We start from the raw sequence: 18,723 nt of genomic DNA on the forward strand, positions 1-18,723 counted from the left end.
TTTAAATTTTCAATTACTAAGCATAATTAATGTGCATCTGTAAAAATGAAAACTATATTAAAACAATCATTCAACCCAATGTTTCATGTTTCCCCCCGCTTATATAAGTATTTGCTCACATCCTGATCCTTAAAGGAAATCTTTGAAACTCTCACCTTTAAAGCCTGGGTGAAGATTCTGTGCAGGTCTCCAACAATGTCTTTTGCTTCTTCTGTGAATAGTGTACAAGTTATCAATGATCTTGACATTGTTCCTTGACAGCTAGAATTCGCTGTTAACTTTTTAGTGTCTACCAGGGAGATGTCCCTGGTCTAATAAGCATTAACTACATTATATAATATAAATATTATCAAAAGTGGAATAAATTGGCCAATGTAAAGAACTAGATGTGAGAAAATAGTTTTGTTTTTCTGGAGTGAGGAAGATGTGTTGAGCTTCAGGAAATTTAGCAGCAGAAGGCACATCTGAGCATACTCCAAGTTCTGACAGCAAGTACCCACAGGCCAGAATTACCCTGAGGAGTCTTGGCAGGTGACATTTGTAACCCTCGATCCCCAAGGGCAGATGCCTCTAGCCAGTCAATTGTTCCGTAGAAAGGCTGAGATTAGTCCATGGAATATGGTTGTTAGTGAGAGCAAGATGTGATGGAATTGACGTTGTAGAGGAAAAAGTGATCAGAACAGTTGCAGATATGGAATGAGCCCCATCCACATTTGTGTGGTGCCCTCCCAGTGTGCACCGAAGAACACATTGCACTCAAAGCGGAGTGCGGAGTTGTGTGATTTATGAAGCTCTTTGCCCTTTTGTGGTCAGTGATGATGAGCAGGGACCTGAGGGAAGGTGAGTCCTTTCAGCTTCCTGCTTCTTCTGCCTGGCATTGGGTCCAAGTCTAGGCCGGTGGAGGTTGAAGAAAATCATTCAGGGACAATGCCTTGTCAACTCCCAGTACTTTGACTGGATCCTACCAGACTGATTCATCACCAGCGTTTTCTCTTTTTCTACCTCATGAAAAAAAAATTGAAGCCATGGTAGAATTGGACACACATTCCTCCATTGTGGGTCCCCATGGTGCTTGGTAGGGCATGCTTTAGATGGCTTTTCGCTTTGCATTCAGATTCGATATTCACAATGTTCCAGTTGTTTTTAAAGTAGAAAAATAAGTATAGGGAGATGGAGAAATATGGGTGGCTGAAGTACTGATAAAATGAGGAGAATCACCTTCCCCAAGCCTCCAAAGAATCTGAAAGGTTTAGAGCAGTGGTTCTCAACCTTCCTAATGCTGAGACCCTTTAATACACTTCCTCACATTGTGGTGACCCCCAACCAGAAAATTATTTTCGCTGCTACTTCATAACTATAACTTTGCTACTGTTATGAATTGTAATGTAAATATCTATGTTTTTAAATGGTCTTAGGCAACCCCTATAAAAGGGTCATTTGACCCCCAAAGGGGTCAAGACCGACCAGTAGAGAACCACTGACTTAGAGGAAGGGAAAGGGTCCAAGTTCTGAAACTATAGGAAAATATAGTCATAAACTACATGTCTGGTACTGTGGAGTGGTCAGCTCTAAGCAGGACTTCTCTATCACATTGCATGCACAAGACCTGGGCAAGATCAAAACAGCCAAAATCCCAATGTGGATGGTAGAGGGGTTCAAAAAGTCAAACCCTTTACCTACAAGACTCTAGAAATTGATGGCTGCTCCAAGAGAGTCATCTTTCTTCAGGGATGAAGCCACTGAAAACCTACCCATGCTCTAGTAGATGATTTTATACTCCTTTGTGTACAGACAGTAGTACTAAGTGGACTCAATACTCTTAAGAGAGAGCATGAAAAGTTGGAAGAGAAAAGTAGTTGTAGGGGAAAAGGAAAGAATTTGAAGAGTGTAGGAATGGGGAGTAGGTTTGACCAAAACACACCTTATACATGTTATTAAAGTTTATTAAAGTTTTTAAAGTTTAATAAAGTTATTAAAACTACATATTATTAAAATAGTTCGTTATCTCATGATAAACTTGCATACTTCACAAAGCAGTATTTCATGAACTGTCTGTAGTGGTGCCTACCAACCAAAACCATTTACTGATATGTCAGATACGATAAACTATTTCAAGAACAAGAGAGAGTCCCTGCCATTGATGTGTTTATAGTCTAGTACGTCAGACATACAATCTAATGGTTAAAAAAAATACTTAAATTAATAGCAGTAAGTGCCATGGCAAATAGGCTCAGACACTCTTGAATAACACTGAGAAACACCCAAGTTTGGAGAGGTCCTGGAAATCTTTGAGGAAGTAATGTTTGTGTTAAGACTTAAAAGACAAATATGAGCAAGGAGCTAGGAGGAGAATCTAGGGAAATGGAAAAGAACAGCTTTGTGGACAAGGGTCTAGAGGCAAGAAACTGGCTTGCTCTCTTGTTTCATGAAAGCTTGGGCGTAGCACTTGATGTTGGGGGAAGGTAGGTCTAAGGCTGGTGCTGTAGACACAGGCTGGATCATAAAGTGCCTTGTAAAGCACTTTCAGCATTTGGAATTAGTCCTAATGGCTCTAGGAAAGGTGGAATGTGAGGAAAGCTGGCAAAGGAGCATGTGCACAGGGAGAAACAACCGAAGACGAAGATATGCAAGATAGCAGCTTACATTAAACAACTCAGGGGAAAGCAGCCTAGCTGTAGAGGATATTTAAGGCTCCGCTTATGTTTCAGTATGCCTGAAGTGTCTATCCTTGAGATAATTCACAGCTCAGATCGTCCATCAGATAGAGCTGTGGACCTTGTCAAAACCATACTCAACCATGTCTGCTGTGAATACCTCCTAAGATAAACCAACAGCATTTACATGAGCTTTATACACACATTAAAAAACCGGATTGTACACACACACATCAGAGTTTAAGCTGCAGAAAGGGAAAGTAAAGGAGGGGAGTTAGCATGTCCCACTCAGTGCCTTCTTGTCCGGTCCACACCCACTGGCACACCCTAAGATGGGTTAGCTGATTGCTTGCATGTGTAACTCAAACAAGGACTTTCAATGTAAGTACTTTCATGTGTTTCCCCTCTCTTTTTCCATGGGAATAGAGAGAAATAGATGAGAATCTACCTGACAGTTTCCTCTTCCATTCATAAGGCAAGATAGAAATGCAGCCCATGCCAGCACTATAGCCAATCTCAATGCCAGGAAAACCAAAAAGATACTGTGAAAGACTCAAAGGCTTCAAAGTACAGAGTCCTGGTTTAAGAGGGCAGTGCCATGATTCCTATTTAACAATATGAGTGAGCTTATTTTTTTCTGATTGATGCTTTGGAATGTCAACAGAAGCAACAAGCAGGAAATAGAATGGGCTCTTCTTGTTAATTTGTTTTGTTTGTTTTTTCCAAATTTTTTCAATTTTTTTCTTTTTATGTACATTGGTGTTTTGCCTGCACATATGTCTGTGTGAAGGTGTCAGATCCTGTGGAACTGGAGTTACAAACACTTTGAGCTGCCGCGTGGGTGCTGGGAATTGAACCTGGGTTCTCTGGAAGAGCAGCCAGTGCTCTTAACTGCTGAGCCATCACTCTAGCCCTGTGCTTTTCTTTACCCTATCTTTTAGGAAGCTGGAACAGACAAGAGTGTTTTCCCACTACCTGAACCACAAGATTTCTTTCTGGCCTCCCAAGTCAAGTTTGAAGACCTCATAAAAGATTTGAGAAAACTGAAGCGACAGCTAGAAGGTAATGGGATAATTACAAGGGTGACTTCTTAGAACAGTTTCATTTGATGGCTGGCTCGTGGTTGTTATGGAGATCCCCCATGGGCTACTGCAGCCATCATGGGACATTCCTTCTCTGGGCAGTATTTGCAGGCAGTAAATCCACACATTCCTCTGATTTAGCTGGTGATCATTTGGCATCTCTGTGTCTTGCCATGTCATTGTCTACCCCCGTATGCTCATCTGTTTTTGGTTGGAGGAGTTTGCATGCAGGTGTGTGTGGAGGCCAGGCACCTTGGGTGTCAACTCTAGAGCGTAGCTCATCTTGTTGGTCTAGTTTTTGGTTTTGTCTTTGAGACAGGATCTCTCTCTGACCTGAAAGTCACCAAGTAGACTAAGCTGCTTTGCCAACGAGCCCCAGGGGCCTTCCTACCCTCTGCCTCCCATGCTAAGATTGTAAGTGTGCACCACAATACCTGCTTTTTAAAAACGGGTTCTGAGATTCAATCTTGAGTCCTCATATTTATACAGCAAGCTCTTTCCTACTGAGCTGTCTCTCCTGCCCCATATCTGCCTTCTTCTGATATTTAATAGTTACAGCTTTAATAATAATGGATGCTTATTGCAAGCATACCTTTTTTATATCATTCTTATAACAACTATGATAAGCAGGAAATATATTAGCATCATTTTAGAGATGAGAAAGTCGAGACTTAAGGAAATTGTCTTTGGTCATAGGCAGGTATCCTCTGCTTTGATCAGGCCTATCCAATTACATATCATATATTTTCTAAGCTTATTTTACTACACATATACCTATACATGTATATAGGTACATGTACACACATATGTTTATATAAAGATATATTCTTTTCACATCTATGCACACATGCCATAACTCTATATCTGGTTTTGACACAACTCTATTGAGATAGATAAAATCCACAGTAAATGTTCTATTTCAGTTAAATTCGCAATTTTAATGACAAAATCCAAAAGCCTGAAAGCCATATTTTTGGCTTTTTTAGAAGGTTAAAAAAAAGTACATGTCTCTTGGGCAGGAATTTTCCTTTGGCATCTCTCAAGTCCTGTGTTTTCACTGTGGAGACATCTCTTTGTCCAGGAAGATAAATACTAGCTGTGGCACAAGTATGACTCCAATGGAAGTGTTCTATGGAGAATTTAGAGAGTGTATTAATATGGAAATGGGGCCCCCGGGTACCAGAAGGAGGGCTTGAGGAAATGGAGAGTTTCAAACAGGAATAGTTTTGCACTCAAACATAAAATAAACATTTTAAAAAGGTTTATTGTGAAAGAGTGTTCCAAAACCCCAGTCTTCAGTTTGAGACCGGCCTGGACATGGATGCAAAGTGGGAAAGATGTGCTCACTGTGGCAGGGGGAGTCATTTATATTTACCTTGGACATAAAACTTGTTCAAGTAAGGATAGTGGTTACAAGTTAATATTTTTAACGTTGTAAATTATTCTTAAAGGAGCATGCTGGTTCTATCCCACACCCACTCCCACTGTTGTTGATATGGTTGAGAGAATGAATTCAACCAAATGGATCCTTTATACAGGAGTCTTCTATGTGAACTTGGGTTATTTTTTTTTCTTTTAAGGAACTGACAGTTTTATCTTTATGTCTGATACCAGCTGCGTTGGTACTGTAATAAAACAGAATAATAAGCCATCACATGGAATCTTCTCTATACTTCTCCAGTGGTAGAGTTAGGGGGCAGGCAAATCTCAGGATGGCAGCAAAGTTCCATAGTGGGGAATGGAGATACAAGATGTAGACTGTCCCTTAGTGTCCATTCTTAGTCCTGTCTCTCTGACCCTTGTAAAGCCCTTGGCCTGACCCTTCATAGATGTTTGAGAAGAAACTTGATCTCTGTTTGATCTTGCCCTCTCCCGCCAGGGCCTACCTCCCCTGACATCCTCATGGCTGTCCTTATTCATATGAGCTTGATGATGAATAGCAAAGGGAGGGGAGGAGAGTGGAGGGGCAGGTTCCCCAGGGCATCTCACTTTGGCTAGGGATGCTGCTCTTGCCTCCCCATCTCCACTGACAATTCCCTCAGTCACTCCAAGGACTCACAGGAGCTTCTGGAGCTGGTGAACCCACTTTAGGAAGGAAGACTGAGCAGCACCTGAGTTGTTTCCCTTATGCTGGGCTTCTCCCAGAGACAAGAAGTCCCACAAACACAAAAGGAGAGAGCACCATCCCCCACCCCACACACATTGAATATTTAAACAAAAATGCCCTGCTAATCTTTGGAGATGCCAGTGTTTTTAACACATGAAAGGTACCCAGTAAATATTTAAAGAAAATGCAGAGCCTGGATTCTCTAATGAATTTCTTTTTCTTCTCTATACCATCTGGTGAGATGGCCAGAATCACAGCGGTCCGTTTCATCTCCAGTTCCCATTCAGGTTCACCTCCCTTTCCATAAGGCCTTGGTGTGAACCCAGATTGAATGTTTAATTGAGGAGGACATAATTTTCACACATACAGCAAAGATTTGATGAGGCTTTGAGGTTTATTGTAGCCATTAAAATGTCGTAGCTGCTGGCAAAATCCCAGAAAATGTCTAAAGCTAAACCAGATGTGATTAGCAAGTTTCAAGTGGTGTCAGGCCCCAGGTTTCTAGACAAGCACGACACCACCCTATTGAAAGAAATATTTTAGAGTAGCATTAACCACGCCTTGCCAGAAAAGATGTGAATTTAACCTATGGCTGGTGGGCACACCAATATCACTGATGTGAGTCTCCAAAGTAGTACATAAAAATCTTCCTGAAAGACAAGACTCGGTTTTCTGCAAGTGAACATAGAGAGATTGAGAATAGCCTCAACTGGAATTTTTGTGTGATTATTATTCTTAGATTCTTTACAGGTAGCACATCTTTTGCCTCTCACAATGATCCTGTAGAATTAGCATTACTTTTGAATTCTCACAAGATGAAAAAAACCGAAGTTCTTGGTGTTAATGTTGCTGGCTACTGGCTCAAGGGTGATGATCCAGCCATGCTATGAAACTGGGCGTGATGCTAGGACATGGCTTCAGTTCCATGACACATCCTGCCTGTGGATTAGAAGGCATGTGATATACCTTAAAAGGCATGTGATATACCTTAGAAGGCATGCAATATACATTAGAAAGCATGTGATATACTTTAGAAAGTGTGTGATATACCTTAGAAGGCATGTGATATACCTTAGAAGGCATGCGATATACCTTAGAAGGCATATGATATACCTTAGAAGGCGTGTGGTATACCTTAGAAGGTGTGTGATATACCTTAGAAGGCATGTGATATACCTTAGAAGGCATGTGATATACCTTAGAAGGCATGTGATATACCTTAGAAGGCATGTGATATACCTTAGAAGGTGTGTGATATACCTTAGAAGGCGTGTGTCCCAGTGCTACATTTACTGGCTGACGAGCCCTAGTTCCTTCTGGTGAGGGTGGGTAGGACAGCCCAGGAACTCTGTTTGAGACAGAGACACACTCATTGCCTCCCCCACAGCATGCTTCCTTGACTTCCCCCTGTCTTTTTCATTCACAGTGACCTTCTTGGCTTCCACCCAATACCTTTACTCATTTCTTCCATGCTGTGATATATCTAAGAGTTTCAGAATTATTTTCTTTATGGTGTGCATTTTCCTTCCCTGGACTCCCATATGGAGGGAGAAACTGTATTCAAAACTCCATCCTCTACTAGGTTTTACTCATGTAAGATGGCAAAGACTTTTCCTTATATATGTATTGTAGATACCCAAAATGGGTGGTGTAGATGACTGTTAATGAGAATGTTTTGCCCTAAATTTGGTGGTGTTCACTACAAATGCTCAGTGAAGCTTAAAAAGAAAAGAACTCAGACTAAGGGGTTAGATGTGTACTTTTTACTGGTTTGATGAAAATAAAATCTTATTAAGTAGTGTAACTATAAAAAGTTATTTGGGGAGAAGGTGGATAGTTCAATGGTTGTGTATATGCTTAGCATCCAAAGGCCCTGGGCTGAATCTTCAAAACACACACACACACACACACACACACACACACACGCACGCACGCACGCACGCGCGCACGCACGCACAGAAACAGAGAGAGAGACAGAGACAGAGAGAGAGAAGAAATTAACTAAAATACTCATTTTCAGTTGGGTTTGGTGGCTCATGTTTGTAATGTTACCACTTGGGAGGCTAAGGCAGGAGGAGAATTAGACATTGTCAAGAAAACAAAACCCACTTCATTTTCTTACTGGGAAATCTGGATATATAGCACCTGCATCATTGGAAACAATGAATAAATGGTTCCTTTGATAATGACAATTAGAGATAGGCCCCTTTTACTGTTAAAACCATAGCCTGTAGCATTGGCCCCTACTAGTCAAGGGCCAGCTGACTGTGATTACCTCATTCCCAGAGTACTCAGCCTTCCTTTGTGAAGACAGAGTCAAGCCTTCATGCTGATAAACACTTAGTTTACTCTACATCCCTTAACCAGACAATGGTTTTGATTTCCTCAGTGCTTTGACAATATAGCAAATAGTTGAGAAATGGAAAGCATCAGTTGTCTTCCTTCCTTACTCCTTGACCTTGTCTGCAGGCCAGGACTCTCAAGGTACTCTTACCCACCCCTTATGTGGTTGATGCAATAATGCCCCTGCACAGCAATGTTCAAACCCTAATCCCTAGAATCTGTGATTATGTTACCTTACATGGGAAAAAGGGACTTTGCAGAGGCTGACATGGGAAGACTATTTGGGTCTGACCAAGTGGAACTAATCTAATCACATGAATCTTTAAATGAATCTTTAAAAGCTGAAAACTTTCCCTGACTGTGATCAGAGGGAAATATAACTACAGAAGAGTGATCAGAGGGATGCCATGTTGCTGGCTTTGACAATGTAAGACATGGGCAGTGGGCCAAGGAATGTATGAAGCCTGTAGAACTGGAAAAAGCAAGGAGCTCCCTCTCCCCAGAGCTTGCAGAAGGGAATATAGCCCTGTCAGCCTTGATTGTAGCTTAGCTAAGAGTAAGGCATGTGTTCGTCTTCTACCACGCAGAATGTTTAAGATGTATTTTGTCTCAGGCCACTTAATATTTGTGCTAATTTGTTATAATGGCAACAGGAAACAAGTGCATCATGCCACGGATCTTTCTCTGATTGTACCTGATACATCCAGCCCTATACACACACACACACACACACACACACACACACACTGCATATTCATAGACACACACAGCCTAACTGAGGCCATAGTTGTAGGATTCCCCCATTAGAAACATCAGTAACATTGGGTAAAGTGTGAATTATTGCTATAAAAAGAAGTCTGTAGGACAGATAAATATTGAAAATTTTACATTTTGTGTGTGTGTGTGTGTGTGTGTGTGTGTGTGTGTGTGTGTGTGTAAGTACATGTGTACATGCAAGGGCACACATATAGAGGCCAGAGGACAACTGGAAAGAGTTGGTTCTTTCATTCTACTGTGTAAGCTCCTACGATCAAACTCAGCTCATCAAGTTTGGTAACCAACACCTTTACCCTCTGAGCCATTTATTTCTCCAACTCTAAATATCAAAATGCTGTATATTTAAGTCATATCATGGAGACTGGAAAGATGGCTCAGTGGTGGCTGCTCTGCCAAAGGACTTGAGTTTAATTTCCTTCACCCATGTGGCAGCTCACAGCTGTCTGTAGCACCAGTCCCAGGGGATCAATCATTCTTTTGTGGCCTCCTCTGGCTCTATCCACACATGGTGCACAGACATACATTCAGGGAAAATAGCCATACACATAAAATAAACATATAAGAAAATATTTTAAAGAAGCATATTATATAGATATAGGACCTTTGTGTACATGAGACTATCAGAAGCTCTTGGAAACTCCCCAGATTTTGAAATAAGAAAGATTTAACCATCTTTAAAATAGCATCTGTCAGCCTAGAGAATGAGGTACCAGTTCTTTTCTCTTCTCTTACTGAGCACTTAGTGTTTTACAAAACATACATCTGTGAAGTGCAGTTTGTGAGGAGGAAATATTGGGACTACTATCGATGTTTTAAGATAATTATATAATTGCTGGCAAATAATCATTCCTGTGTGGCCATAACAGAAGGGAATGAGTGTTGCTCATAATATTGATTTTGACAATATCTTGACCACTGAGTCTTCCATCCATATAAACAAGCAGATCCTCCTTGATGCTACGACACCTCAAGCTCAAACCAAATGACACTAGTGGTTTTGAAATGATTCTGCTGTCATCTGCTTCTACCCTCAAATATACATTTCTTTGATGTGATCCTGTGATAGTATTTTATCATGAAAAAATTCATTTTGCATGTGAAATAGAAAAGCCAAATTGATTTTTAAGTTGGAAAATGAAATAGGAATTCTTTGGGTAAATGTTGAAAAGTCCACACATTCTGGAAAACACTATTGAAGAATAAAGATACTTTGCCTTTTGGGCTAAAAGTAGTTACTTAACATCCCCTGTCATTAAGATTGAGCTTTATAATAAATGACATCTTTATCAAATCTTTCCTTGTACACAAAGCAGCATCAGCATTGTTGTCATATGTCAGGACAGTGTTAGTCCCAGTTAACCCACAGTACAAGATGCTCAAATGTGTGAATATGGCAGAGATTCAAGTTCACCCGTATATCCTTCATGATGTTTCTGACTTTCTGACTATATCTTTTCCTCTAAATATTTAAGAATATATATTGGAACATCCTTTCTTATGTTCCATTTAGATATATTTGGAATACACTTAGACAACTATGGAAAAGCAAGGCTCTGTTGACCTTTTCACTTTCTGGTATCATTCTACAAATGTTTATGCTAGAAATTTTTGTTCTCTTGTGCCAGTCCTTCTAAGTCTTTCCTAAATGAGATGCTCAGTGAAACACATAACCCAGGCATTTAGTGAACATTAAAAATTCTTATTCTAATATTGAAGAGTAGTAATTTCTCTATGCTAATTCAAATTGTAGTTACCCCATTTATAGGCATTGTTATTGTTACTGCATAATTGTGTGTGTGTATGTGCGTGCCTGTGTGAGTGTGCACATGTGTATGTGCACAGACATACACATGAATATAGAAGCCAGAAGTCAGTTCCAGGTGTTCTCCTCAGTCACTTTTCATTCTATTTTGTAAAGCAGGGTCTCTCTGTGAGAGACCCTGAGGTTATCCAATTTGGTTAGAATGAGTGGCCAGCAAGCACCAAGATCCTCCTGTCCCTTCATTCTTGGCACTGAGATTAGAGGCGTGTGCTGCCATGCCTAGAGTTTTTTTTTTTTAAATACACTATATCCTGATTACAGTTTTCCCTCTCCCAACTCCTCTCAGATCCTTCCCACTTCTCTACTCACTCAAATGCACACCCTTTCTCTCTCTCATAAAAATGTAAATGGGCGTCAAGAAAATAATCATAGTAATAATTAATAATAACAAAATAAACCAGAATAGGACAAAACAAACAAACAAAGAGCCAAAAGAAAAGCACAAGAAACACATATAGACTCTGAGACACACATATTTACATGCATTAAAAAAATTCATAAAAACAAAATAGGAAATCATAATATATAAGCGAAAGATCTGCAAGGTAAAAAGGGGAAAAATGCTCAAAGTATTGTGAGACAAAAAATACCTCCAACCATACAATTGAGTTGGGTTTGCGTTGGCCATCTACTGCTGGGCATGAGGCATGCCCCTAAGTGAGGTTTGTCCAGTGATTTCATTGAAGAAAACTAAGTTTTCTTTTGTGTGTGGTTATCAGTTGGGGATAGCTTCTGGATTAGGGATGGGGGCACGTGTCCACTTCCTCTCTCATCACTGGGACCCCGTCCAGCCTAGACCTGTACAAGGTCTGTGCCATGCCTCGCTTTTTTCACCTGTGTGCTGGGGATTGAACCCGGGTCCTCATGTGTGGCAAGCACTTTACTGACTGAGCCATCCTCCCAGTCCCACCCATTTGTAGGCATTTTTAGTTTTCATGTCCTTATTTTATGACTACTGGTCAGTCCTCTGTTTGGATGAGCCTCAAACTTGAACCTTCTACCTCAAAATCTTAATTATAAGCAGATATAAGTGCATATATGAAGCTCCATTTCAAGAAAGCCTTCCTTTTTGAAAGTCTTTTTAACTATAGTCAATAGGTCATCATGTGAAATAGTAAATGAATTCATTCATGTAGCTCTGTGTTTTTCCAAGACTCTTCACATGGTGAAACAATGCTCATTTTAGTTTTAAATGTAGCTTATAGTATAACTTTTAATATAGGCATAGAGTAGTATAGTAGAAATAGTTCAATTATTTGAATATGTATGTGTGATTTTTATACTTACAACTTGGGTTTTTGTTTGTTTGGTTTTTCAAGACAGGGTTTCTCTGTGTAGCCCTGGCTGTTCTGGAACTCACTTTGTAGACCAGGCTGGCCTAAAACTCAGAGATTTGCCTGCCTCTGCCTCCCGAGTACTGGGATTAAAGGTGTGCGCCACCACTACCCGGGTTATAACTTAGTTTAAAAGCATAAATTATGGTCCACTCTCAGTGGATAGATTAGTGAGATTAAGGATTTGGGAAAGATTAAAAATGTGTTGTTTTAAACAAATCAGCTAAATTGTCTACACATTGGGAAAGCTTTCCTATTCAACAGCACACAGTAAATAACCTATCAACTGTCCTGTGAGGTAGAAACAACCATGTCATTGCCAAGGAGCTAATAAACTTAGTAGAGAAGTCGAGTATCACTCACACTCTCCAGAGGCATCACTAGGAGCTGTGAGTGAATCCGATTCTGGGGGAGTATCACCCCCAGTGCAGATTCATATGCCCGCCCTACCATCAGTCAGATATGAGGAAAGAGCCAAAGCATTTTTTGAGAAATGTAATTTTTCACAAAGCTGATCTCATTTGCAGTCTTCTTCAGAATGCTCGCAGAGAATATGCTGTCCCACTAGACAGGGGACACAAGTTATGGGAAACAAATAAGAACTCAGGATCACAGATGATACAGAGAGAAAACCTTCAAATGAGGTCAGAACATGGGATCAGAGAGAAGATTCTTAACAAGTGTTTAGTTAATGTACCCAGTGTGCCCAAACATCGTAAGTATAACAAAAAAAGTACTTAATCACCGATGAATAAATCCATTTATGATAATCCATTTAATGATAATAAATCTATTTAATGATAAACACATGGGGGAAAAGCAATTTTTGACAAAAGGATCCATTGTAAGGGCAGTAGAATGTTGAGTGATGGAGGTAGAGAGGAGAGAATGTCATCATTTGTATTACACAAAGAAAAACTAAAAAGGACCAATAGTTGTGCAGTGAAATACCAAAATGATCATCTTAAATTGGTGAAAAGCCGTTGCCACTGAAGAGAGAGACCTAACAGGCTAAAGAAAGGGAGACGCTGTCCTTTGCCTGCATGGTACTTATTCTGTAACCCAGATGTGTATATAATGTTTATACACAACCCTTCCCCATGAAGAACGATAAACCAATTCACTTTAAGTGATTGGCAGCTATGTGTCAATGATGCATTGCTGGACTGGGATTCAGGAGGCTCTGGTCCTGACACCTACTGACCACAGGATAAGCAATACAAGTTTGACACATTCCTAGCCTCGGTGAAACTCAGCTGAAACAAGGAAGCTATCATATTCCTCTACCCTGCTCAACTCAGGCGAATACTGGAAGGTCCAGGTGAGATGACCTGGGGAAAGTACTGCAGGTGTCAGATGAAGGTAGTGCTTAAATCAATCCAGAAGCTAAAGACTTGGAGTTTGCTCAGTGCACACTGGTGTGTCTTACAAGAGATGTGGGGAATTGACCTATTGGGACAAATCTCACTCATTTACCACCTTTTAGGAAGCGCTAGAAGATCTGAGTTGAATGATTATTGACCATGCATAATTTATTAGCTCCTTGCTCCTTTGCAGCCTCTTTGTCCATGGCAGAAGTTTACTAAGTGTGAACTCTGATACAAGACTGGATACATTAGCCAGAGTCCTGACTATGTTGCCATGGTGTTAAAAATATTTAGTCTTGCAAGCAAAGTCTTAGAAATAATTTTTTAAAAAACTTTGATATGATTTATTTTTGTAAAATGATTTCAACAAAACAGGCCTTAAGGAACTGGGATGAGTGTTTCAGAAAGTCTGTGGGTGTAAAAGGTTGAACGGCACTGTGACTTTTGAGGCGAAGCATTCAATTAAGTGTGGCGTGGTGGGTAAAGGTCACACATTTCCCGAATGGAATGCCTTCAAAGATGAATTATACAGAAAGGAGAGAGGATTCGGAAACTGAGACTTGATCCATCCATTTAATTAATGGAAGACGTTTGTGTTTCCTTTTGAAGCCATGATTGTGCCACCACGAGGTAGGAAGGATGAGTTGATTGAATTGTGTCATCCTGGCTTCCTCCTCACAGTTTACACTCTCTGTTTCACTCACTGTTCATAAATCAGCATGGTTAACAGAATTTAGTTAGTTATTTTGTTTGTTTGTTTTTCATTGACAAGAAGCATAAAATAAAAGCTACTTTTTTTTTTTTTTGGAAAAGTCTGAGTCAGAAGTCCTGAATTCAAATCTTTGATTTATAAACGGTGTAACCCTTGGCAAGTCATTTGGTTTTCTCACCTTCCAGTATCCAGGTACTAAAATAAAGGCAGTACTACCCACTCTCATGATTTTTATACAGTTTATAGGACCAAATGAAGGCAATCCCTTTGTCCAATATGAGCACAATATATGTTATCTTCGATTCCCCTCATGCCTTTGCATATGAATTTCAGCCCATCAGTGGACCCTGTTCACACTCGCCTTCAGAATGCCTTGGCTTAATCCATTGCCTTCCATCTCCGTGCAGTGCATCCTCAGTTGGCTGAAACACTCCTAGCATGTTTCCCTGTTTCTATTCCTGACATCCTGTTCCTTCAGTGTCCACCCACCAGACAGATTGCCAGCACAACCAACTTGATTCACTGTTCTCGACACGAGATCCAGTCTTAGAGCCATAGACTCCAGATGCTCCCCTTCCTTCCTGTACCTCTGCCACTCCCACCTCCTGCCCTCTTGTCCCTCCCCATAGGCTTTAGCTATCTTGTTTCCAATTGTTTGCAGTAACTGTTCCCTTTGGCTGCAACATTCCATTCCTTGAGCCTTCTCTGCCTACCAAGGCTTCAGCAGTCACGTTGAAATCACGATCTCTATTGCAGCCCTCTATTTTGATGTTGCTGTTGAGTTCTGTTTTGTTTGTTTGTTTATTTTCTGTAAATGCACTCTCTTCTGCCACCTGCCCTATGTAGGTATTTCTTTAACATGACATTTTTAGTTATTCTATATTGTGCCCATCAGGACCTGCCACATGTTCAGTGTTCGCTCAATATTTGCTGTGTGAATGAATGATCAAATCAGTTAGTGATAGAAATGACCCCGTTTCAGATAATTGCTGTCCTCGTTAGTTTTTTGTCAACTTGACACAATTGGGAGTCATTTTGGGAAGAGGAAACCCTGATTGGCCTGTGGGGCATTTTCTTGATAATGGCTGATGTGGGAGAGCCCAGCTCACTGAAGGTGGTGCCACCCATGGACGGTGGTCTTGAGTTGTATAAGAAAACAGGCTGAACAAGCCATGGGGAGCAAGCCAGTAAGCAGTGTCCCTCCATGGCCTCTGCTTCAGTTCCTGCCTCCAGGTTTCTGCCTAGACTTCCCTCAGTAATTGACTGTTACCTGGAATTGTAAGATAGTTCAGTCTTTTCTTCCCTGAGCTACTTTTGGCCATGGGTTTTGTCACACTAATAAAAGCTAAGACAATCACTAACTTTGCTCTTGGACAGAAATTAGATTAATTCCTTGTGGCCAGAGATATCAACAAGCATCAATAGGTTAACACTTTCAAGAAACAGGCTTTAAAGCTATTCAAAAGGAAGAATGATGCATCAAAGAGATGCTGAGTCCTTCAACTACTGACAATTAGAAGACTGTAACTGTAGAAAGGCAAACAGATATCAATAGAAGTTGCTAGATAATTTTGAAGATACATTCCAACTCTGAGATTATAAGATTGCTATTGTCGTGTTGTCTTAGAGTACTCTACAAAACTCTTATTCAATGGGTTGTTGAGTTCATCTCTAGACTTAAGTGACTTGTAATAACTGAAAGCCCCAGGGTTTCTAAACACTTACAGGATGTAAAAGCCAACTGTAAAATTATATCAGGCTCAGATCTCAGGTGTTCTCTTTATAAATAGCTCTCAAAGATCCATTCTTGAATTAATCCATGCTTCAAGTATTCTAGCTTTGATAATACCTAGCTATGGAATTCATATCCAGTGTAGTTAGTCAATAAGGAAAAAAATGGCCAAAGTGAGTTATCATAGAATATGATACTTGTATCCCTCACTCTTTAGTCTTTACCAAGTTAAAAGAACATCACTTACCAGTATTCTAATAATGAGGCCTTTCCTTAGCTGTGGATCATTGTAGCCCTCCAGGGTTTCCTGACATAGTCTACATCCATTGCAGATTTTTGCATTTAAAGTAGGGTGATGACTCACAGATGCCACAGAAAACCTTCTCATGGTCGAGAGTTGTCTTCAATCTTTAAAACTTGTCTTGCTCGTGCCTTTGTATTTTTTTATTTTTGGAATAATTTTAACTGCTTAGAAAAGTCACAGTGCTGTTATGAGGTAGTTCCCATAGAGCCCTCACCCAGCCTCCCCAGTCTTATCACCTTGTATTGCTGTGATGTGTTTACCAAAACTAAGAAACCAGCATTGATACATTTCTATTACCGGACTTCAGTGTTTCTATGGCACTCACTACATTTTCCATCTGCACCCTCTTCCTGTCCCAGGGTCACTGCACTATGCTGCTGTGACTATTTTCCATTGATCTCCTATACCTATATTTATCAATAGCATTTCATCTATTTCATTTAAATGTACACAAGCAGAACTTTTACACAGCCACATATCGAGAGTAATCCAAATAACCAAATTATGTAAATGCAGTAAAAAGAGCAGCTGGCACAAACAAGTTTGGAAAGAATGCAGCTCCTCTTGATAGTGATAAACTCAGTGATAGGTCGACAAGGAAACCAGAAAGCAGCCCATGAACTGCAAGCTTTTAACCTGAGCAGGAATCGGGGAGTGGAGGACTGGAAAAGTGTCATTCACTTGGCAAGTTTGGTAAAATAGAGGAAAGAGGTGTTCATAAAGTCACAGTGGTATAATGGTTTAGCCATTCTTCCATAGAAGTAGAACAAAGTCTGAGACAGGAAGTAGTAAGACCAGGATCATCCAGCCAGGCCTGACACTTGAGTCTCAGTTGCCAAGCTAGTGCTCAAGCGACAGCACCAGAAACTTGTATTAGGTCCAAATATTTTCTAAATAGAAGAAGATCTGTGGGTGGTTTTGTGAATACCAAAATATTTTCCCACCCAAGTAAATTGTGTATCTTGAAGTGTGTGGAAGAGTCACACAGCACAAGTGAAATCTCTTTGTGTCAGAAAACCAAATAAACAGTTAGGATGAGACCTCTTTATTCAGAGCAAAGGGAGTGGGAGTATTAGCCAGTGTCTTTATTCCTAGATTCACCCCCAGGTTTCTTGGTTTTAGCTAGATAGAGGCCCTGGGCTGTGGCTCTGCCTTTTAGTTATCCATGGGAAGCTCAGCGGGTCTACATGGTAACTGGCAACCCTAGATCTGATGGTTGTCATGCCATGTAGTAACCACGCTTCTTACTAGGCCTTCAGTTTCCTATTTTTTTCTATTTAAAATAAAAGGATCCCCATGATGACACTTGGAGGTTTAGCTAATGTCTCCCTAGTGCCTTTAGAGTCCCTGAGGCACTTGCACAAGTCGCCCACTTTCCCCAGAGACATTATAGTGAGAGCAGGACAGCACAATGGTAATCTGATACCCTGGGTTCAGATTCTGTCTAAGCTACTGATGATCTACATGACTTTTCTCATCCTCTCCTGAAAAAAAAAAAAATGGAGAACATGATTGAACCAAGCTCTAGGAGTTCTTGAGAGAAGTAAAGGAGAAAACAAAATGTATAAAGCCTGCTAGAGTGTTTGACACTATGGGCCATAAATATAAGGGTGATTTGATTTTAACTCTAAAGGTTAAGAACTTGCAATCATGTGAAGGAATTAGACAAAGATATATAGGTCTACATTACAATGGATGACCACACAGGATAGGACCACCAAACCTCTCTGCTCTGTAACATAAAGAGTAAACAACCAAGGAAAATCTAGGGTAGTGGATACCATACTAAACCTGGCCATTTGTGTTTTTAAATTACTTTTCTGGATCATTTAGATGGCTGTTAAAAAATCATCAAATCCCTCAGTATAAAGAAAAAAAAATCTGCAGAATAGAAGAAGGACCTTGTTTGACCTTTTCAACATGTTTATTTTTTCAGCAAATATTTATTCTAAGCACTGAGCTAACTGCTGATTTTAAATAAACTTGCTGAAATATCAAGCCATTTAGAAACACATTTTAAAAACAAGTATTACTCCCACTTCTATGGAAGAAGTTTACCTTTACTTGCTTTTCAGATTTTTCTCCTGCTGGGAACAGGATCAGATTGCTTCTAAGGACATTGCTTTAACTTCCAGATCTGACTGGAATGGGAAGATACAGGCCATATGCTCTCTTTTCTGTTCTGCAGCTTCACAAATGCATGTGCAAAACCCTTCACAATTATGACCACATAGAGAGCATCAGCAAATCCTGCTGCCTCCTCTTATAACTGATACTGTATTGTGGAGTCGTTATGTTTTACAGTCAAAGGCCATGTTTCCCTTTGGGTTGGGATCCCCATGCAAAATGGAATAATTTAAGCTTAGAGTAAGTTTTCAAACTGATGATATGCATTTTAAAATTATTTTTCATCTTTAAATCCATTATAAAAGTAATTGTAAGTCACAGTCCATAGTGGTGAATTCTTGGATGGAACAGCAAAAATAAGG

General features: G+C 40.2%; 1 protein-coding gene across 8 annotated transcripts in view; it reads left to right on the top strand.

The window, feature by feature from the left end:
* The window catches only part of Fmn1 (formin 1), a 380,313-nt gene that overhangs the window by 263,276 nt on the left and 98,314 nt on the right, over positions 1 to 18,723 (top strand). For all 8 annotated transcript variants that reach the window (XM_052723123.1, XM_052723128.1, XM_052723124.1 and 5 more), the window contains one exon: positions 3,596 to 3,716. In XM_052723123.1, coding sequence (XP_052579083.1) covers positions 3,596 to 3,716 — 121 coding nt within the window. The remainder of the gene's footprint in view (positions 1 to 3,595; positions 3,717 to 18,723) is intronic.

Source organism: Peromyscus californicus, unplaced genomic scaffold, assembly GCF_007827085.1.
Source record: "Peromyscus californicus insignis strain IS unplaced genomic scaffold, ASM782708v3 Scaffold_7__1_contigs__length_154581171, whole genome shotgun sequence".
NCBI classification, from domain to species: Eukaryota; Metazoa; Chordata; class Mammalia; order Rodentia; family Cricetidae; genus Peromyscus; species Peromyscus californicus.